Below are 23,256 nucleotides of genomic sequence, written 5' to 3'. Positions count from 1 at the left end.
AGCTTATTGGTTCTCCCTTAGTTTGGCTCAAAACTAAAGGTGTTGCTGAAAATGAGACATAGCCTCATATACATTTAGTAACCAGATTCATACATTCCCGTCTTTGGTTTTGGCTTTGTGTCGAAGACATGGGGCATAACAACCTTTTTGTTACTGCTGTTATGGTTTACAAAGGTCATTTTAAATAGGAAATGATAAATATAAAAATAGCTCTTTAGTTCATTGTAAAAACAGCCCAAACATCTACCAGCTGCAGTCAATGCAGTTGGTAGTCACTTTGTCAAGACACTGGTGATGTTTTTAGTATAATTTCTCAGATTGTGAAAGGGTGATTGTGAAAGTGGCCTGTGGATTGAAAAAAATAAAATAACAGCTTCCCACCCTGGTTATGGTGGCAATGGTTGTAGCTTTTCCAACCCTGAGGTTAGCATCATTATGTCTTGGCATGGTGGTCAAGCTGTAACTCTTGCAGACCTAGAGTAAAAATGATAGAGCAACCAGAACATGGATGGATCCCTGTATAGGATGACAAAAAGAGCCCAAAGAAATCCAGTGACGTGTTTGTTCGAAACCAACATGCAGAAACTTTTCCTGCGTGTGTGTTTGGTTGCACTTTTTTTTTAACTCATAAATCAAAATCACAAAATCTAGTTTTGTGTTTGTTCAGTTGCAAAGTCCTGAGATATCAGGTGTGATATCAAGTTTTCTTTTTTTAGAGAGCAGACATTCTTCAAAAAGTGTTACAATGCCTCTTGGCTCTGTCCCGGGTCCAGTTCTTCATGCATTGCTTAACACAAGTGGAGGATTGCTTTGTTTATCTTATCCAAGATTAACAAAGAAATCCACATCTAATTATATTAGATAACAATTAGATGTTATTCTGAAATAATGTCAACCTGAAACCTTGATCACTGCTCATGTGATTGGTTGGCATGACATGTAAGTTTAGAGATGACACCTTTTTACCACAGCTGCACAGCAGAAGTTAATTAAGATCTGAAAAAAATAACTATGCAAGGACACACCCTACCAATCCCTTTGATAAACAACAGATTGTTCAAGAGATGAAATTGCATGAACAATTGATCGTAATTCAGTCTGACTTGAATAAATTCAAGTAAAATGTGTTCAAATTAAGAATAACACTGGATTATTTGTAATTTACAAAACTCCGTTAAGGTTGGGGAAGATCTGAATGCTTGATGGACGGAGGGGATTCAAAAGGTTTTGGCTGATAATGCTGCCGACTCTGAATAATCCTGCATTTTTGCAGGTCTGAGCTTTTTCAGTTCCACATACATTATAGACGGCTTTAAAAAACGTCTGGCTAATAACAAATTATCAACAATCAAATCAAGTTAACTCCGTCATCTGTTTTTGACACAAAACAGGCCCCTGTTCCTTCCACCCACAGAAATACTGTTATCTACAGCATACTTTTTTTTTTATGTACCAGTTCAAGATCATCCTTGCACTTTTTGTTTAAAAGCCTTCACTTAGATTAACACACCTGCAAGGTAAAGCAAGAGCTTAGTGGTGTATTTTGGATTTTATCCTAACTTTATTACCTACACTGGCAGCAAGAGATGATACCAGCAGGGTAGTTCTTTAGGCCTACACTCTCCTGCATGGAAACAGACTGCACTGACTTGGTTGGACAAATACGATCAGTGTTTTAACCACTGTACTATCGTCAAGATTTGTGGCACGTCAATCTAACTTAGTATGATTTCATCTTAGTTGGCTGATTCTCTTCTTAGATTATTTCTCAGGCAGAAATACATTTAAGAGGCTTTGATATATTCATCTTAATGTCTAAAATGTGACTTTAAAAAAAAGTATTTTATGTTTTTGTCTTGGCGCAGGTGGTTTGTGTCTCCGAACATGGTCTAGCTAAAATCTCTGATCCGTGAAGCAGCAGCAGCCCGCTAGCACTGAGCCAGGATGTCCAGTAGCTCGGGCTACCCCCCCAGCCAGGGGAGCTTCAGCAGCGAGCAGAGCCGATACCCACCACATTCTGTCCAGTACACCTTCAGCAGCACGCGCCACCAACAGGTAAAACCTTCCTTCTGTATTGTTGTATTTGAGCTAACAGTCACATTTGTAGTATGTCTACTTAGAGCTGAACCTTTACTATGGCCCTCTAACCATCACTGGGCCAGGATTTAATTCAAGATAATACATTGTGATTGTTGTGTTGGAACCATTCCTGATGGAGGATTTGAGCCAGATTGAGCCTGATTTTCTATTAAAAGTATTGGGCTGGAGTTGGACTATTGCTATATATGTTTTCATTTACAGTCAGAGCTGCATGCGGTTTTAGTACTTTCTCTTTCATACATGGTCAGGGAAGTCACCCAGCAGTTCCATGTGTGGTAAGTGAGAGGCCCGCTAGCATTCGAAATAAGGATTATTCCTTTTTTTTGTGATTTGGGGCTCTGGTGAGATAGACAAGAAAAGACCAGTGAGGCTAGGTTCAGACTTTAAATTCAGCATTACTGATGATTGCCTGGATGAAGAGATTGTTCCAGTGAAGTGCAAAAACAAAGTAACTAGTAAAATTTGAAGATAAGGGGACTAACAAGAGTTTACCTGTATTAAATCTATGAGCATGTTGTGGGGCAGTCCTGGGAGAAGTTCAAAGATATTTGCTAAACAAGGCTTTTGGGCTGGACCTGTGTTGACAGTTAATCTGAAAAGGTAACATGCATCCGCTGACCTCTTCACGACTGATTTGCAGCTTCAACAGAAAATGAGTTGGAGGTGGCGGTGCCGTCTAGCTCGCCTTGTTCGTTGTGGCTTTAGCCTAAGGGCTCTCAGTTGCCCAAACCCAGCTGCAGCTGTAGTGAAAATGCTGTAGACAACCTGCAAGTTAAATGTATCTGATTTTACTTGCTTGCTGTTGTGGCATTGTTATTAGTGTAAATGTTTTTTTTATTGAATCTGGTTTCATTAATATTTTAACTCTAATAAGTAACTATCTTCATGTGAAGAAAGACATTGTCTTTTAATATTTGTACAACTGAGGCATGTTTAGAGGTGTATGTATTAAACTGTAAGAGTTTTTTGTCAAAGTGAAATGTAATTAAGATGAATAAATAATCATGATAATCATGGTCTCAATACTGAACACTTCAGTTCAGTCCTAACCCTAATTACACAGCTCTATAAAGTTTGTATAGTATTTAATTGCAGCTCACTTTCCAGTTTCATGTTCATTTGTCTGTTGCGAATATTGGATAATGTTTGTTAGCCATTGTGGATGACATACTTCTTAGAAGCTTACTTTCACAGAAAACGGTGAGGGGTACATTTCTGGGCATTTGGATTGTTTGCTTAAATCTGGGGGGGGGGGAACAGGAGTTTGGAAATGTTCCCTGTAACTGCATTTGCTTGTTCTGGTTTGTTTGGAGGTCACACTGGGCTGATAACATTTATGTGTTCTTTACCCAATAACTTTTTGATAAAAGCTTTAGGGTATTAAAAAGGTTTTAATCAATGTTCTTGACATCAACAAAATGCATTTTAATCAGCCAGATAGGAGCAGTGCTACAGGTTTCTGTAATTACATTGTGCGCTGACTGATGAGATGTTTGAAAGAGGGGCGAAGTCTTGCCTCACCCGTGGTCCAGCCCTACTATACTATTACGTTGATTATATATTTTTTCTTTCATCTTTCTGGTAAGCTTAGACCTGATACTGTGGTATTCTGTTCTTATTCTAAGCTACATGGGCACCGCCTCCTCTTTTTGATATTTAGCAATTAGACCTCCAAATGCTGACATTGTGTCTATGTCGGTCTAAAAATGCCCACTGAGTTCATTGGGAATCCTGCCTTTTATTAGATTGAGTACAGCAGAGAGAGCTTACAGGAAATGAGGTGGGTGAGAGGGGGGGTGACGTGCAACAAAGATCCCCAGCTGGCCTTGAACTGGGGACGTTGCAATTAAATGGTCAGTGCCATAAACCCAGAGGCCACCAGGACGCCCCTCAGACAACTTTTAACAGCGCTCACTGCCCAATACATAATTGGTGTCGTTACTTGTGCAAGTTGACACCTAAAATGATGCTTCAGGTCCCAGTTACACAGTGTCTAAAATGTGAATGAAGCAGCCAGTGTAGACAGCTGTATTGATTTAAAACTGAAGCCTATCTGTTGCCTCAGATGGATGTGTTGTCCGGTGTAGACAGGACTTTGCCTCTCTGCATCTGTGAAGTGCATTGTTATAGTCAGATAATGCATGATGTAGTTTTTTTTTCTTTTCTTTTGGTCAGCAGATCTGTCCATTGCTTTACACCAGACTCCCACCCTTTCATACTGTCGTGACCCTGATCAGATTGCTTTATAAAGTTGTTTGTGGTATGTACTTTTTGCCTTCAGGATTTCTCCGTCCCAGACTATCGGACTCACATGCAAGATCCACAGGGTCGGAGAAGACCATCTTTACTGTCTGAATTCCACCCTGGAACTGAAAGGTAAGGGCTTCCAGGGCTTTCCACAAGGATATAGAGTAGCCAGCTAGCTAAAAATGTTGTTCGTATAAGCTAGAATTTGGTGGCCTCTGGCACCTTCTAATGCCTCTATTTCATTATGTACGCTGACCCTTGCTCATATATAACTGCAGGAATTTTCAACACATCATATTTTGTTTTTAAAACATGATTTTGGGCATCTGACATTAGTTTGCATAATTGGTCAATAACAAAAAATACAAAAGCGTTCTCGACATTTTAAACTATAAGATTACAGTGTGAGGCTGAGCAGCTGACATCTTCCTCATATGACACAGGCCTGTTACTGTGACGCCATTGTCTGTTTTCGTGTGTGTTTGCAATGCGTCTTAGAGATGGCTCTGCTGTAAAAAGCACAATGTAAATAAAGATAATTCATTCATTCGTTCATTCTTTAAGCCCATAAACATCTGTGTGACATATATGGAAAATGCAGCGCTTTTTTAATGCTTATTGCACAATTATCAGGTTGCTGCCACCGTCTAATGAGGATGTCCCCTATCTGTGCAATCGATGCAACTTTTAATGGGTTTTGTCATCAATTATTTTGCTAATATGTAACGTTTAACACTGAAGACGACCCACCGTTTTGTACTCACGTGGAGGGCGGGCACGACTCTCTATCATCATGGCCGCATTGTTTTGAAATGGTGGCTAGTGTTCGTAAAATGTACACGCATAATGACTCTCAATTTGCTTATCAAAACTATTTTATTAGAATCAAAAATGAATATAATAAAGTAGCCGCCTGGACCCCATGAGTAGTCGGCTGTTTGGCCGGCAGCCGGCGCTTATGGAAAGCTCTGGGCTTCACTTCAAATATCCGGCCTGCTGCCTAAATATCTGACAGATGATAACTGCATCCTCATATGTGCCGTCCAGATGAGGGTTTTTTAAATTCTTTTAATATCAGGGTCTGTATTTCAGACTTGTTTTTCCTTTTGCACTCCCTCAGGGACGCTTTCCCCAGATTACAGTTTGGGAAACATACATCCAGACTGCCGGATGTAGCTTCTGATATGTCTGTAAATTTCTTGTTTACTTCTGTTCTTCAGGCCTCCAGAGAGACGCCATGGTTACGAACAGCAGTTTCACTCCATCACAGCCCAGCCTGAGCATGAGGCCTTGGAGGCTAAACGCCCTCGCATGGAGACTGTTGCTGAGGCCCACATCACCCGCACCCCCCCCACTGCTGGGGGTATTGTCCTGCCCTTAACCCATACAGTACAGGACAGTCTTAGAGCCAGTGTGGAGGTCAAAAAGGTGGGCGCTGTTCCTCTTCACCTCCCTTCTGCAAACCAAGAAGCCATATTTGGTCTCAGTTGTGTTTTTGCCTATACAGCAACAAACTGAGTTAGTCAGGTGACACTTCTGTAGTTGAACTACAACTTGATTTACAGCTGCTGTGAACTGTCATAGCCCTCTCCTCATAATGAGAAAGAACTTCTGACTCCTCTCTGTGATTTATTATGTCAGAATGTGTTTGTGTATAATAGTTTTAGATCGATACAGTCCCCACCAAAAGATAGGACCTTTTCTGACATCGCCTCATTGGCCACGGGGACTGAATGGAATCATTTGGTTTTGTACAGATCCTCTGCTGTAGTTTTTTTAAGCTCAGTGAACCTTGTTGTTTTTTTTGCCAGGAATCTCAGTTCACTGTCAAAGTGGAGTCCCCAGGAGGACATGCACTACACATGGGGGAAGAACAGGATGCTTCTCCCTCCAAACTATCCAAGGAGGAGCTGATTCAGAGTATGGACCGTGTGGACAGAGAGATTGCTAAAGTGGAGCAGCAGATTTTCAAGCTGAAGAAAAAGCAGGTTGGTTAGCAAGTAAAACCCTTTATCTCTGCACATGCATCAAACACAATGGATGTTGTATAAGAAAACATTTAATAAGCTTAAATTGCTTATTGCTTTCATAAAATGATGTGTAATTGTAAACCACCGCAGTGGAAGTTGTAAAGGTCTTGTACTTGATTTATCTTTAGTGGAATAATTACATTTTGAAAGAGCAGCTTTGACAGTGGCTTCACCTGAAAGGGATTGTACTCACTTTGGTATCTGTTGTGATTTGAATTGTTTATTTAGTGACAGTTCAATCCTGCTACAATCTGAATAGAAATATTGTTAATAGATCATTGTAATTATTGTCATCTCAGTCAGCTTTATTTGTAGCTTTGGCAAAATCCAGCTTTGATGTTGACAATGTTAACAGGCTCTGCTAACAGGTGAGGAGGCTCCTGCTAAGCCCTGCAGGCTAGTTGTCTTCTCAGAGAGGAGTTTTAATCAGCTCACAGAGCTCCAGGTTTTACTTTGTCTGCATCAACAGTGTTTGAAAGCAGTCCACCTGGACTATAGGATACGTAGACAGATCTATGGCTAAGCTTGTGCCCACCATCTACTGTGTGTCTCAATAACGTGCTCTCAAAAACAGGATTTCTAGAGGCTTATTTATTTATTCTTTCTTTCTATCTTGATTAACTTGTTTTTCATCTAGTTTGTGGCTGTTTTTCTCCTGCTATCTTGTTTTGGAATTTCGGCTCATTAGATAGGAATGTAAGCTGATCTTCACTCGGAGAGAGTACTTGTCAGTTTTTTTTTTTTCAGTCTGCATTTTCTCATGATTTTCAGGGATTTTTATTTGTTTATTTGAGGTATTTCGGGAACTCCTGATCTCGTCCCTGTAACCTGGTAGTTTACACAACCTTATAAACATTGACCTCCCAAGCACTCACCAGTCCAGCATTGGCCTCAATGGTAGAAACCTCCAGTTCTGTAGAGAATAATTGGCCTGCATGGGCCTCAGATATCAGATCAACACAGTGGACATGTGTCAGTGTTTTCCACCATTTTTTCCAGATGAAAACGAATACAGATAAAACCATACAAACCAACATGTTTAATCGGGTCATATATAGAAAAAAGGAGCCCCCCCCCCATATTTTCCTGTGTGTATTTTGTGTGTTTTCTCTTGCTTGTGTGCGATTGGTCAAAATGTTGTGTTGGTGTTGTCTCTTAGCAACAACTGGAGGAGGAAGCAGCTAAGCCAGTGGAGCCAGAAAAGCCAGTGACCCCTCCCCCAGTGGAGCACAAGCACCGCAGCATAGTCCAGATCATCTACGATGAGAACAGGGTTAGTCATCTGCTGCAAACACCAAGACACACTGACAACATTAGTGCTCCTCAGTTCTCCTCAGTCCTTTTTGTTTGTGTTCTAAACAATTGCAGTTTGTTATCTGTCGTCTCTGTGTATCCTCAAAGCTGGAAGAAGTTACTTTTGTTTTTTTCCACCGGTCCGGGCACACCAAGCTCAGAACACATGCGTTTCCACTGCCTCCTCACAGCAGGGGATAACCATGGCGACCACGCCTAACCAGTGACAGTCTCTTCCCTCAAACCAAGCCATTTTATGCTAAACTGATGGCTGAACTCGTGTCTTTAAGTCTGTCTCTCAGTACTTTCTGTAGCCTCTTACTGAATCTCTGTGGTTTGGAGTTAAGTTTCACTCTTATGTGCCTGTATTATATTAGCCCTATTTTACTGATACTACTGATTGCTTTCAGCCGTATCTGAACTGTGTTAAGTTGCTGCTGTTGCAAACTGAACGTTTCCTGCTGCTGCTGCTGCTTTACATTTAAGTTGTCTGCCTGCAAACCAGTGGGAGGCTTTTATGATGGAGCAGATAAAGGAAATGCAATGTGATTTTGTCGGAACGTCTTTAGTAGTGCTATTTAAAAAAAAAAAGAAAAAAAAAAAAGGTGGTGGACATGACAAGATATGACTTGAATGTTTGCTCGAGTATCCCCACCTCTGTCGAAGTATTTGTCATAGGGATGTTTTCATTTTCAGAAATAATATTCAAGCTAGCCTGCTGTTGAAACATCCTGTGGTTTTTTTATTGTTTGAAAGTAACCATGTTTTTACTGCAGTGTTACTTTGTCAGATATTTCCTAATTAAAAAAAACAAACAAAACAACTAAAGTCAAGGGCAAAGGCAGGCCTCATTATCTGTTTTTCAGTTGAACAATAGGGAAGTTAGTGAGTGTGTGTTTATGGAGGTCACTGTAGTTCAAGTCTGTCAGACAATGTTGTGGTAGGAGAGTGCTGAGACACGCCTTCCTTCTCAATCAGCCATTAACCCTTTAGGCTGTAAAGCTGCTCCAGTACTGTGCACACACAGCATTTCGTCTGGCAGCTGTGGTTGTTTGTCTCAGTCTGTAGATGTAGGCTTATGAAAGGGGAATTATTCAGTATAATTCTGATGATCTTGAATAAGCAGACAGTCTGCACTGATCCTGGAAAAATGTTGTTGCCAAACCTATTAATTATGCTGCAGCAGTAACATTCTTTGTTCTGTTTTATTTTAGTTTTTTTTTTCTTGGACCGTGTATCACTTCTTTCAGGCAGGTGCAGCTGCTCACTTCTCCAATTGATCAATTTAGCAATCAAGAGCAAATTAAATGCATCTAAAAATGATCAAACAAGCAAATTTTTTCTTTAATCAGGACTGAAGGTTTATTTTGAGTTTATGGTTTTCCTGACTCTTTGCCCTTTTATTTTTATGATAGACCTCCAGATCACTCCCTTGATCAGTAACTTATCGAAAATCGAAATTGCTGTAAAAATGTTTTAACCAATGCATGGCCACATGTTGTGTGCTGCTGTGTTAATTGAAGCTTCTGTTAGGCTGTACCCACGAAAATGTCTAAGAGTATAACACACACACATGATATAGACTGTCAGGTGGGAAGTTTTTCCAGATTTCCTTTTTGAATACGCTCAAATTGTTTCTCTTTACTTTTTGTGGACCCTGTAATTAAGATCTGAACTTTTGCTCTTTTTTTTCTAGAAAAAAGCTGAAGAGGCCCATAAAATACTGGAAGGTCTTGGTCCTAAGGTTGAGCTGGTATGTGGTTTAATGGTTTATTGTATTTTTTTTGCCCTTGCATGAGATTTGAGGACAAGGTAACACTAGCTCAGTAGGAACTTAGATATTACTGCTTGCCTAATAGCTAATGATTAATCCACTACCTGTTCCTGGTCTGTTGTTTCCCTTCTTAGCCCCTGTACAACCAGCCGTCAGACACAAAGGTGTACCATGACAACATCAAGACGTGAGTATCTATGTTTGTTCCATAGATCCATCTCATGAACATCTGTCGGCCTTGCCGACGAGAAGTGCGAGAACATTGCAGCAGACATGTTGCTTACCACACTAACAGGTTTGGAAACATCTCAGCTGAGGAAGGTGCTAGGGGTAATGCTGACCTCAGCTAGATAAACCCAGCTGATAATTCTGTCTAATCTGATTGCTGAGTCACCCGCTTGAGTTGCCTTACCAACACCAAGCAGATAGTGATAGAGAAAGGAAGTGAAAGAATGCACTTGTGTCTGCGTTAGGCATGTTTTAAAGTAGGCTTGTGTTGGGGGTTGAAGGCCAGGCTGTGCAGGATCAAACCCATATCAGTGTGCACCATGAGAGCGGCCCATCTGGCTCAGTCTTTTATCAGGACCAGACTCCCTCTGTGTGAATCTGCTGTACAGGCCACACTCTCAGGGTCAGCCCTCTCGCTATTCTCTCCTCACACCCACAATCATGTGTAAACAGAAGAGTTCCCAGTATTTTCTACCTGCCACCGTAAAATTAAACCAAATGTCCATGATGTTTTTGGTGTGGGTGTTGGAAAGCTCTATCTCTTAAAGATGCAAATGTACACTTGTACTAGCTAAAGGAACTACTTAACTCTTGCTTTTCTGCTGAAATAATAAGTTTCTTGTAGGGCATTACTGTTTTATATGTTACGCAACATTGTGTGCTTTCTGGTAAATACCACAATAATTTTGCTAATAAAGTATTGTATTCATTTCACTGAACAAGTGTTGTTCTCTTTTAGCAACCAAGTCATGAGGAAGAAGCTGATTTTGTTTTTTAAGAGGAGGAACCATGCTCGTAAACAAAGGGTAAGTGTCCCTGCTGTTAGGAAAGCATGGTGGAAGTTCCAGGTGTTTGTGTCAGTGCTCTGGACACAACATTAGCGCCGCCACCCATTCCTATGGTCAGAGTAATAGTCATATCATACCAGCACTCGGATGACCTCAGCTGACCAGGGGAAATATTATTGGGATCATTAAAGCTTTTGTGGTATCTTCCCTGTTTACTTAAAGCTACAGAATATTGACACACTTTGCAGAAAATCAACAAACAGCAGTTTGTTGAACTTTTTGCATTTTGCATACTTAAAATGCAGAAGGCAAACACAAGGCCATGCATTGCAGAGTCTTAGAGAGCGCACAGTCTTAAAATTCCACATGAGCAATTTAACTACATACTTTTGCTGTGAATCTCCATTCAGAAAACAAAAGTCTGTTGTTTGGATGTCCAGACAGTATGTTAAATACTGCTGCTCACTGAACATTTAATGGTGATTTTTATAAAATAATAATAAATTCTTCTAATACTAGGTCTCTATGCATGTAGTGTGAAATATAGGAATTGTGGGGGTTCAGCTGAGGCTTAATGTCATTAGTTTTGCAAGTATTGGACAAATTGAAATTTTGACCTGATGGTGAAAGTTAAGGGCCTGAACCAAATTTCATGGCAATCCATCCAATAGTTGTTGAGATATTTCAGTCTCAACCAAAGTGATGAACTGGCTGACCGACGTTGCCATCCCTCGAGCCACATTACTAGCATGGCCAATAAAAATAATGCACTGATGTATTTACAGTACAGGAAACGCCTTGGTTTCCCCTGTTTGTTGAAAAGTATTGTGTGGACAGAGAACTTTTATATGCAGTATAATAATAAATATTGTCACATCAAAGAACAGATCTGAGAAATACGCTGGCCAAGACACCCTCTCTGTCTTTCTTATCAGTAACCAGTGATTTAAATATTTCAATCACCCCATGTTGAAACACTTGATTCTTTTTTGTATTGCAATGGCTCAGTCTGTCCCACCTTTCTCTGGCTGTTCCCTGTCAGGGTCAGACGGACCTTTTGGACTCTGAAACAATGGCAGAGTGCACATGGCCTCGTGCCAAGAGGAAGGTGAATTGTTTGTCCCTCGCTGCAGAGAGTGGAAACGAGGCTGTATTGTCCTCCCAATACAGGAATCTTTCCATATCTTCACTAAACATTTTAACTCTTACACTTCTGGAAATGAGTTAAATTAGTTTTTTGATACAGTAAAAGTGTTCGTTTTAGCAGTAAAAACCAGATATTTCGTGCCCTTTCTCCTGTAGATGTATCATTTACCAGACCAATTGGAAATACATCTGAATAAATAATTAAATACATAAATACATATACAATACATGTACATGTGGCCTGAAAAGTAAGCTTCTGTAATACACATTGTAAGAAGCTTTTGAAAGCTATTTGTGAGAAGAATAGTTACATCAGAACAAACTGTGCCTGGGTCAGGACACTGAATTAAGCAACGTGAAAGGTAGACACAAACCCACAACAAACTCAGCCAGTTCCTGAACAGCATGTACTCTATCAACTCTGCTCTCAGTTCAAGTTTCTGCAGCCTCTCTGTAGTTGTGTTTACTTTTGTTTTAATGTTGTCTTTCAAAGATAAACTGCAACACTTATGTCACTGACAGGTGTGTTTCAAAACATGCACTAATACATTCATGTTCACCTACAGACTGTAGGAATTAGAGGAAGCCCGACAGTTAGATTTTAGTATTTGTGTTTCCATTATTTGCATCTGCTTTGCCTCTTCTGCTCAGTGACCTAGAAATGTGTTACATCTACTGTACAGAATACAATGTAGATGCAGGTGATGGATGTTATTTGGGAATATGAAATTATCAGCTCCCTCATGATATCTGATATATATTCCTTGTGGATCTTCTGGCTTATTGCATTGGCAAGTACGTATTTTGGCGTTTAGTGTAGTGATGGACACCCACTCCTGATAAAGCATTTTCCATGCTGTGTGCACAGGAACAGAAGATCTGCCAGCGCTATGACCAACTGATGGAAGCGTGGGAGAAGAAGGTGGAGCGAATGGAGAACAACCCCAGACGCAAAGCCAAGGAGAGCAGAACACGGGAGTACTATGAGAGGCAATTCCCTGAGATCCGCAAGCAGAGAGAGCAGCAGGAGCGCTTCCAGAGGTAATGGCCTTCACCTGTGACTGGTCAACATCGTGACATTACACCCTTGATATGTTACAATGTACGTTTGGCTGATGATTGGTTCTTGTTTCAGTTTCAGTTTTGCTTTGCAGTCTTCCTCATCTATTCCATAGTGCATATTGGTTTACACTGGAAAGGGTGGACCTTGTCTTTATACAGGTTTAAGGCTGCAACTAATTTTCATTAACCAAAAATCAGATGATTTTATAATTAATTAGCTGGTTAATTGATATATCTGCAAAAGTCAAATAATTGTGAAAAATGTCCATCAAAATCTCTGTGAGCCCCAGTTTACATATTTAAACCCAGCAAATATTTATATTTTCCAAGATGGAACCAGTTATTTCTTTTGGCATGTATGCTCAAAATATTACTTAAAATTGATCAATTCGATTAGTCAGATTAGTTTTCTGTTGATCAGTTAATCTAGTATTTGTTGCATCTCTAATACAGACACATAGTTGGCTGGTGGAAGGACATTCATATCTATTGTTACGGTTTTATTGCCCAGCACGGTTTTTATTTAATACGGTAACGCGCTGATTTTTCTCCCAGATTGGACAAAATGGAAGCTTAAAATGGAAAATGAGCTTTTGCTTGTATTTCATACAGCAGTGGCCTTTTTTGCAAGCAGTAGGTTGTGCATGTTGCCTCAAATTGCTCAGCACATGACTGAAGTACACACATTGTGTCTAAAACAGTGAAGGAGGTGATCAAAGATGGAGGGACTAGAGTGTAATCATTCTGGCAATCATTTGATGCGTTAATGATGCTGACGAGCTACACCCAGACATCAATTACATACATTAACAATTGTCGTCATTTTAAGATGTCTGTTCAGCTATCACCTCGATGCAGGACACTAGGTGGTGTGTGGTGTCCTACTTTGGGCAGAGACACTGGCTGTCTGGGTGGGAGACAGGGTCAGGGTCCAACATCTGGCGCTGACGTTTTGAGCTTTCATTGACATCAGAAAGAGTCAGTAAAGTCAGTAAGAGTTTGCATGTCAGCACTGTTTATGCAGACTGGTAGACCGTGAAGGAGGAAGCAAGTAATAGCTGGTCAGAGAGACTCTTTTATTCATTAACAGGGGGAACAATGATTCTGTTTAACAATTTTACTCTGGTTTTGGTTGGAAAAGAAACAACTGTAATAAGTCACAAAAGCTCAGACATTTTATTTCCTGTGAAAAGAATGGAACGTAACTGATATTGTCTTTGCACAGCATGCAAATGTGACATTTAAAATGTTAAACATTTTTAACACACCATGTCCCTTTTTTGCGTAGGGTTGGACAAAGAGGAACGGGCCTTTCTGCAACAATCGCAAGAAGCGAGCATGAGATTTCTGAAATCATAGACGGCCTTTCTGAGCAGGAGGTGGGTACCATCTGGAGTGCCTCTTTGAATATATTACATTGTATTACACATGTAACTACATACCTAGATGACAACAGCCCAAATACAAGTGTCACAGTTTGTGCTTTTGGAGAGGGAGAGGTCTTTATAGCATTTCACTTCCTGAATACATATAATCTACATAAATCACAAAGGAAGGGATTTCCATAAGCAGAAAGACGGTTTATTGAACGAGGTGGGCCCTTTTTAACTTGAGTAACTGTGGCCACTTTCCCTGCCCCATGTTCCACAGAATAACGAGAAGCAGATGAGGCAGCTGTCAGTCATCCCTCCCATGATGTTCGACTCTGAGCAGAGGCGAGTGAAGTTTATCAACATGAACGGCCTGATGGATGACCCAATGAAGGTGTACAAAGCCCGGCAGTTCATGAATGTTTGGACCGAACACGAAAAGGAGATCTTTAAGGAGAAGTGAGTTGTTTTTGTTTTGATGGCAGCACAAGATGTCCGTGTCACGTTTTGTCTCTGTAAGTCTGTCGTGCAAATATGGTTGATAAACCTTCATGCCACAGTGAACTTTTGGCTTTGGCACATGTGTAACGGCTGGCATCTCTTTCCAGGTTTGTCCAACACCCCAAGAACTTTGGCCTGATTGCCTCCTATCTGGAGAGAAAGGTAAACTGCTGCTTGTATTTTCAGACATGTGCATTTTTGGAACATATAGCAGGATTTCATGTTAATGATATTTTTGGGGCCATTAAAGACAAACTCTCCTGAAGTCTGAAGACTATTGGGAATCAAGACCTTGAAGCTCTATGTGATCACTTTTTCATAGTAAAATATAAACTTATAACATTTTCAGTGTTGTAATTGAGACCCAGTAATGAAGTGTTCAGCAGTGATTATTTAAGCATTTATTTGAAAACTCTTTAGAACTGCTTATCCTGGTCTATCATGTAAGATAGAGAAGTGTTTTTCCCATTTATAATGAACACAAATGTTAAAAACTCTGTACTCTGTGGGTCCACACAATCCTTCACCCATTGGTCCTATATAATCCAATAAATGTTGCATCTTGATGATGACAAACTTTGCTAGAACTAAAATATATATATATAAAATATATAACATGCCATTTCTTGTTTCAGTGTGTTGCTGACTGTGTCCTTTACTACTACTTGACCAAGAAGAACCACAACTACAAGACGCTGGTGAGGCGAAACTATGGAAGACGGAGAGGAAGGAACCAGGTAAACCTGAGACTTTATTAAATATGTGTTTACAGTTTGTCCTTCTGTGGTTGACAAGATGCTGGTTGTGTCTTCTTTGTCTTCGTAGCTTTAAAATTGAAGACGTTTAAGCTCAATTCAAATTTAAATCAAGAAGAGCAATACTTCTGTGTACTGTTATGCCACACCTGTTTCATGTCTCAAGTCTCATCAGACTGTCAGCACATTTTGTGTGTGACAGATGTACATCTACACATATATCACACAGGATACCGCACACCTCTCCCTAGTATAGAATGCTTAGGATTTGGTCCCTACGTTGGTGTTATTTATGGGTCAGAGTGAACGAAAAAGCCTGAAGTGGGAACTCCCCACCTTTTCTTGAATTATAAGCATTGGATTATTGTAATATGGCTACAGTGGGACTTGCTTGTGTGACAATTCTCCCAAAGATACATCAACATTATCTGGAAAAGATGCAACATCTGTGCTTCACCAGATACAGTCAAATAAAGATTAAATAGAGCATTTAATTTATATAAATAGGAGTGTGCAAACATTCTGGAAAAAGTGTCATATCATTGTATCATTAGGCAAGGTTTTGAGCCTGATGAAAGTTGAACCAAGTCTGCCCATGTACAGCTGAGACTCTGGGCTGTCCTGAAATGGCTGCACTGTATGGAAAATAAACCAGCTGCAGAGTTGTCTCTTCATTTGAATCTATCCAACAGTTGTTGTCTGGTATGTTAGGGCCTCTGTTGTAAGTATAGACTATCACTCCTGTTTCATTGGATTTTTGAGAAACAATGAATTGATTAATTGATTAGTATATAGACGGAAAAATAATTGGAAACTATTTTGAAAATGTATTTTTTTCCAGCAAAATGCCCAGCATTCATTGGTTTCAACTCCTCAGTTGTGGGGATTTGCTGCTTTACTTCGGCTTGAAAATTCGGGCTAGAAAATTGTGACAAGCATTTTCACTCTTTTTTGACAAAACAAGTACTCAATTAATCAAGAAAAGAATCAGCAGATGAATCGATAATAAAAAGAAATGTTAGCTGCAGCCCTGTTTCAAAACTACACACTCGCACAATCATGATTTACTGTGTTCTGCTCCTATAGATGTAGATATAGATACAGATTCAGCTTATACTCCGAACGCACGGTGGAGACAAAAGGTCAGGCCAGCACATTCAGTGCATAGGAAAACTTGGGACACACATGTTCTAATTGAATATGTAATACTACAACAAATATATAAAAATATATAAGAAAAAGGAGCATAAACAAGACACATGTATCACAAAAATCAAAGGCAAATAATTCCGAGAAGTCAAATATTTCCATATTTGTTTAATAATGTAGAAGAAGCTGGTTTCATCTCAAGACATGCTTGTTCCTGTTGGTATCTCGGATGCACAAAGATGTATTTGCCACAGTATGAAGCATAGAGAAAAACTGGAGCCATCTCTTCCTTTTAAAGCCTCAGTGTGCAATCACTGTCAAACCTGGAATGTGATCTTTGCAGATGCCAAAGTGAAAACTACAAAGTGACAGCTATGGAGTTATGTTGTTGTACACAGATTGTTGTTCTTGGCTTTATATAATTGCACTAAAATCCAGTACAAAAAGATGCACCATCTCACAACCCTCTGTTCGCTGACATTAAATATTGATTTCACTTATTCGGGTGGATGTTTCCTCCTTACTGGGCTTTTCCCGACTTCACTGATGCCACAGTCCTTGTACAGGACATTCTGTCTCTGTGTCGAGTACGTCTGCTGTGTAACACAGTGGGTTGATTGTAGTCTGTTTCTGCAAATAGGAGGAGTTACATTGCGCGCGAGAGTTCATGATTACATCTTGAACACTCTGAAGTGACTGGTACAAGTTCTTCATGGGTGATCACCTCTAGCTAACCTTTTAGTTTTTGGCTCACAGTATGGGCCCACCAGCAGCAATAAATGTCTTTCTGCATTGCAGCTTGTGAACTCATGACAGCTGATTGAGGTAAACGCTATCTCTGTGTTCCTACAATATTGTTTTTACACTTGCACAATTTTAGTGGGATAGGAACACATACAAACCTTTTTTATTTTCCGTGGGTTGTCACTAAAAGTGTGCGTAAGATGGTCTCTATCATTGTCTTGAATTAATTAAATGGCTCCAGAGCTTTTTCCAAGCCATCTTGTGGTTGTTGAGAATATAGGGACAATCCTTTTTTTTTTTTTTTTGCCATTTGGAGTAATACACATCAGGATGTAGTGGATTTTACCAAGCTACTGGTGTGACTTAACAACTGCAGTTGGAGTGAGTCATTAGAGAAGGAAGGAAGAGGACAGAGTGAGCAAAAGCAAGAGCAGTGGAATGTAGGGCGAGTGAGTGAAACTGAGTGAAAAAACCGTCAGCGAGACAGAGTCAGCGCTGGCAGCTTATCCGCTGAGTGTGTGCTGTTGTGTTTTTTTTTTTTCGTTTTCCATTTCCTCTTTCTTCTGTTCCTCTGAGAGAAAGAGAGAGAGAGAGAGAAAGCCACCCCTCTCTGAAATAGCTGAGTTGGTACAGCCCAGCCATCTGACAGGCCCAAAAAACTCACTGTGCTGCTGTGAGTGCCAATCAAAGAGGAGTGCTCGGCAGGGATTACCTTGAGTGACCCTGCATAGATTAGTGCGTGCATGTGAGATGGACAATTCTTTGGGCGGCTTAAGCGGCCTGATGACACGCTTTCCCGGAATATGTGCGGCCGTGCGGTGGCCCGGCAGCCCTTCTAAGGAGCTCTGCTATGGTGCTGTCCTGCCCCTCTACTGCTACCGTTACCACCGCTATGGAAGTACTGGAGGGTAAACTCACATTTGCAACACCAGTAAGCTGTGGCTCACAGCAGAGAAAAGGGTTTTTTATGACCAGCAAATGAGCTTGCAGGTATGTCACTAGCTTTGAAACCACAGTTTTTGCTTTTCAGTTGACACACACTCCGTTTATTTCCCTTGTCCTGTATCTTCTCGTTTTTTCTGTGTCGTATTTTTTTATTGCTCTGTTGCTCGGGCAGTTTGCTTCTTAGCCTACATATTTACTTGAAGCTTGTAGGCAGTCAAACTCAGCTATTTTAGGGTAGTTTTTCTAGGACATGTGCAGACATGGTTTAAATTTAACTGTCAAGCCAAGGCTGTGTGGAATGCATGTACATATGTATTTATGTTATGAGGTAGAGAAAATGTAGGAATTTGTTTTTAATGTCATATTTTATAGTGCAGTGTATTAGGCGTTTGACAGACTGACAGCTTTATAACATTTCTTGAGCAAGTGTGGTTCAAACAGTGAATGTCCCCCATGTCAGCTGGATCTTAATAACTGCAAGTCTGATCTAAATGAGTATTATGACTCAGCTTGAACACACACAAAAAGACAACAATCATTCTCACAGTATGCACTCTTGTGGAAGCCTACACAGGCTACACCCCCCACTATGTCTGCAACCACTTCGTTGTTTATTTTTAAAAGTAGAACTTGACTACCTGGTTGTGTCTGAGCGTCTTCTTGCTCTGACAAAAACACAGCAGAAGTCTGAACTTTACAATAAACTTTCCACAGTAAACTACAACATAATATTTGTTTCTTTAAGCAGCCCTGCCAGTGTTTGCACTATTATTTATCTACAGTGAAGGGGGTGTAGTCACTCAGGGATAATGTTATATATTGATGCTTTAACTTTCACATTTATTTCAGTGACCTTCCAGGGTTTCACTATGGAGAGAAAAAAGTATTTTTTATTATTCTAGTTTGTTGGGAAGCTCACACAGCATAAAGTTGCAGTAATGTGGTAGTTGTCTTAGAGCATTGGTTCACCAGGATGCTGTTTAATCATATTTTAGAGGTGTGACTTTGCCCATAACCAATAAATAAAAATAAAAAGATGAATGTGAATCAAGGAGTGTGTACTGCGAGAGAAGGCCAAGGCTGGAATTACAGCTTCCTTTGCAATGCTGCAAAAATCCACTTTTAGTACAGTGATCCCTTAATTTGCTGTCATCTGATGTACAAAAACACAGGCAACATTTTATTGTTTACCTTGCTAACGCAACACATTCTGACAAAAGTATGGAGCATGTGTTTGTGTGGTGTTTTGACAACTGTAAAGATGCAAAATGTTTCATCAATGAAGATGTTAATATTCCTGTTCTGGTAAGCAAAGTAAAGCTTATAGAATAGAGTAGACAGATTCTCTTGTAAACATAATGTATCCATCTCCTGGCTACAGCAGCACGTATACAAGCTGAACAAATATGTATTGTATTTGTTGTCATGTTCTCTGTTCTTTGCTATGGGGGTCCATAAGGGCAACATGGTCCTTGAGAGCCCCTTTCTTAATTGCTTGGCTGTAAACTTTATCAAGCAGTCAAGTAAATTTCATTGGTTTGCAGCACCAATGATGAGAAGTCTTTCCCCTCCTTTTTATTTTTTTTAATTTTTAATTTTTTAATTTTAGTAATTTTTGACTAAAAAAGAAAATTGTTCCACCATGATTGCTCTGGAATTATTGTTACCATCGGTTATTTAGTGCATTTTATTCCAAATGAATGCAAGCTATATATGGGGGAAAATGTTTCTGTTAAATGTATGTTTTCATTTTTATGTCCTTCCGTTACTAAAATGTTTCAAGAGACATAATTTCTGAGTAATTGTGTCCCTGGATGATGGCAATAACTGTAATGAATTGCAACGATAGAGGGGATGCATAGTAATAATTCAGTAGATTTTTCATTTCCTATTCCTGCAGTGAAATTGCTTGAAGCAACAGTGAGAGATTCCTCTGGTGGCCTAAGTTCTGTGGTAGGAAAGGGAAGATTGACTTGTGGCTCTGTCATTTCCTAAATCAAACAGCACTTGTGAATCAGCAAAAGAGGGGAGAAATTAAAACTCTCAAAATATTCAAGCCAGGTCAGGAAAGAGCTTCATTTAAAAACACTGAAGAACCACAGAACCACAGGGCCTCATTGACTTTTGGAGAACATCTGTGTAGAGGCTCTTTACGCAGTTTGGGAGAAGAGGCAGGAATGCCATGGCTCTCTGACCACCTCCAAAGCAAACACAAGCGCTCCCTGACTCAACCAGAACAGCATCTTACTGAAGGACATGTATGGGGAGAATAACTCTGGCCTAAAACAGCCTGGTCTCCTCTGCAAAAGGTCTCTGAATTGTCAAGTGCCAAAAACATGCTTTGCAGGCTACTGCAGGCAGAAAATGAGTCAAGGGTTTAAGTCCTAATCCAAGTTTGACGTGGTCCTCTCTGCATACATCAGCCTGCAATCTGAGCACTGAATCTGCAGGGATTTCCTTAAAGAATCGAGCAGTGCAGCTGCATCATCATACTGAACAGTAGAACCACCATACCACTTCCAAAATATTGGTACTATATGCCTATGCTATTTTAGCTACAATATTTTAAATATGGGTCGAAACACTGTAGATGGCACCATGAGACCCCTGTAAATGCAAAAGTAGATTGTAAACTTGACAAATGAGCAGCTAACAGCGATGGCATCAACCGTGAATCACATTTTTAAGTGTTGTTTTGTGTTTGCTTTAAGGCACATCAAGGGGAGGCTGTGGACTGAACAGTATATGAGTTGAACTTGAGATGGCATCACATGCAGTTTTCTTTCAAATACTGTAGACTTGATTTTGCTAGTCATGTAGCTCCACTACTAGAAGGCAAAATCCCTCTGATTATTGGCTGTGTCTGGTCAGAGCTGGCAAGAGCAGCCGCTAATTCAAACTGCTGTGACAGTTGCTTTTCTGCCTTTCTGTTTTTGTGGAGTTGTTAAGCACTCCTGTATCAGACATTACTGTATGATATGGCAGCCAGGCTCCTTGTGGGCAGAACCACGTTGTTGTAAAATAGACAGATGGCCACAACCCTGTTTCTTTTTTGTGTCGTACCCCTGTCGTCCCCCTCTTTGCCTCAGTCCATATCTTTTGCCTTTACCATTGAGTGAAGCACATTCCTTGGCCCCATCTGGTACCAGCATGGGATGTTTGGCTTGGCATAGCCAGACTTGTTCCAGCACAGCGCTTTCAGGGAACAGGCAAGAGGAAGCACTCTGTGGTTACCGCGCCAGCAGTGATGATAAAGAATGTTGCTCTGTCCTCAATCACGGACCCGTTTTGAAAATTCACTTTTGAATTGTGTTTTCACCCTACTCTTGTAGGCCGTATCTATCTAAACCTCTCCCCTTTTCAATTTCAAATACTAAAATTGTCTTTTTTTATTTTGCAGTGTGATATGAAGTTGATAATGAGTGTCATGGCCAAGCCTTTTTTACTTTGAGGGGTTTACTGAGACAAATGAGGCGTGAGAACTGGCCACACTCCAGATTTCTTCATTTTGTAATTAAGGCAGACAGATCAGTGAACAGTATCTGCAATGTGATTTGTTTGTGTCTCTTGTGTTTCTGCAGATGTTGTATAATGTGAACTTAAACTGCACAGGGTGTACAACTAGGCATTTCCTCTTCTAACTTTACTCTTTAGTTTTATCTCTAGTCTTTATATTTGTTGTATTGTTTGTTTCAAATGTAGTAAATGTACTAACCAGTTGGCAGCATACCTTTCTGCCATTCACCTGACCTGGTCTGTTTGCTGTCACACTGAATATTTAAACATACTATTTATGCCCATCTTTTGTTGTACAACTTAAGATGGTCCTCTGGGCTCACAGGGCCAATGTAGGAAATGTGTAAAAATATCAGGAGGGTGTAGGTAAGGGTATGAGGCAGGTATAAAGCTAAAGTATGGGGTATATTCTGTACCATAGTAATGTAGCATCAGACTGGTGAAATATGCATTAGGATATGGCCCTTTGTTAGAAAAAACAAAACAAATGAGTGCTTGTTGTGGTTGTTTGAATTATGTTTTAAAATGTATTCCAGGTTAGGTTTTTCTGAATGAAAGTTTTGATATTATGGATTGAAACGTATTTTTGATTTGCACTTATTTCTAGCAACCCTAAATCACTCTTACTCATCTACACATTGACCTTTTTCTTAATGTTTCAAGGAGAAACAGCTAAATATTTTCCCCTTGTGTTTTGTCTTCAGCAAATAACACGTCCCTCACAAGAAGACAAGTCAGACGACAAAAACGAAGAGGACAAATCTGAGAAGTCCGAGAAAAAAGAGGACGAGGAAAAGAAGGACGAGGAAGAGAAAGATGAAAAGGAGGATTCTAGGTGAGTTGTGAATAGTTGTTTGTCCTGATGTCTCTCTAGTCCGTTACGGCCCTGCAGGTAAATCTCCCTTCTTCTTGGTGTCAGTCAGGGGTCCATATGCTGTGACGATTTTGGGAAAGGTTTGTTAGTTAAATGTATTACATTATATTCCAGTTAGTTATTGCTGTCATTATATGCAGCTTGATTTCTTTTTAATGCTCTTATTTAAAAGACAGGCTGGTATTTGAAAGCCTAATAGTAAACATTTCACAGTTGATAGTCCAGCAACCCTGTACAGTTACAGCTGTGTATATCAGAAATATCCTTCCAACCTATAAACAAGAGACATGACTGTAGCTTGTGCTATTAATGAAGCAGTCCTTCCTGAGCCTAACCTATTGACACTGAATAGGAATGAACAGTGGTGTGAAGAATTCACAAAGCTGGCAATTAGTCTTATGGAGTTGCCTGTTATAATCATGTGATAAACAGAATGAAGTCTGTTTTTTTGGATTGCATTGTTTTATATTGTCTCATAAATTAATGACCATCACAAATGACGCAGTGATGGGACAGTTTCACATCCCCACGCCCTTGGTGGAGTGATGCATGTTCATAAAGAAGGCTTGTAAGGGGGATTGCAGTGTCTGTATTGGCACATGGCTAACAGACATGAAACCTCGCTAACTTGTTAACAAGTTGGTCCAACTTGAGTGTCGACAAATTTTAATATTCTTTTCTTGTGTGTTTAGACATGGAGGAAAAGAACAGATTACAAAAAGTTCCTGATATTG

The 23,256-nt window shown here is 40.0% G+C and overlaps 1 protein-coding gene across 2 annotated transcripts in view; it reads left to right on the top strand.

Annotated features, from left to right (window-relative positions):
• The first annotated feature begins 1,944 nt into the window (after positions 1–1,944).
• Positions 1,945–23,256, top strand: part of ncor1 (nuclear receptor corepressor 1) — a 44,367-nt gene continuing 23,055 nt past the window's right edge. For both annotated transcript variants that reach the window (XM_070916956.1, XM_070916955.1), the window contains exons 1-14: positions 1,945–2,055; positions 4,382–4,476; positions 5,568–5,775; positions 6,159–6,335; positions 7,537–7,650; positions 9,367–9,423; positions 9,579–9,631; positions 10,412–10,478; positions 12,475–12,647; positions 13,957–14,047; positions 14,319–14,497; positions 14,647–14,701; positions 15,175–15,276; positions 22,353–22,483. In XM_070916956.1, the coding sequence (XP_070773057.1) occupies positions 1,945–2,055; positions 4,382–4,476; positions 5,568–5,775; positions 6,159–6,335; positions 7,537–7,650; positions 9,367–9,423; positions 9,579–9,631; positions 10,412–10,478; positions 12,475–12,647; positions 13,957–14,047; positions 14,319–14,497; positions 14,647–14,701; positions 15,175–15,276; positions 22,353–22,483 (1,613 nt within the window). The remainder of the gene's footprint in view (positions 2,056–4,381; positions 4,477–5,567; positions 5,776–6,158; positions 6,336–7,536; positions 7,651–9,366; positions 9,424–9,578; positions 9,632–10,411; positions 10,479–12,474; positions 12,648–13,956; positions 14,048–14,318; positions 14,498–14,646; positions 14,702–15,174; positions 15,277–22,352; positions 22,484–23,256) is intronic.

This window comes from Enoplosus armatus, chromosome 13 (genome assembly GCF_043641665.1).
Source record: "Enoplosus armatus isolate fEnoArm2 chromosome 13, fEnoArm2.hap1, whole genome shotgun sequence".
Taxonomy (NCBI): Eukaryota; Metazoa; Chordata; class Actinopteri; order Centrarchiformes; family Enoplosidae; genus Enoplosus; species Enoplosus armatus.
The sequence above is the reverse complement of the archived record's forward strand: the minus strand, read 5'-3'. Positions and strand labels throughout refer to the sequence as shown.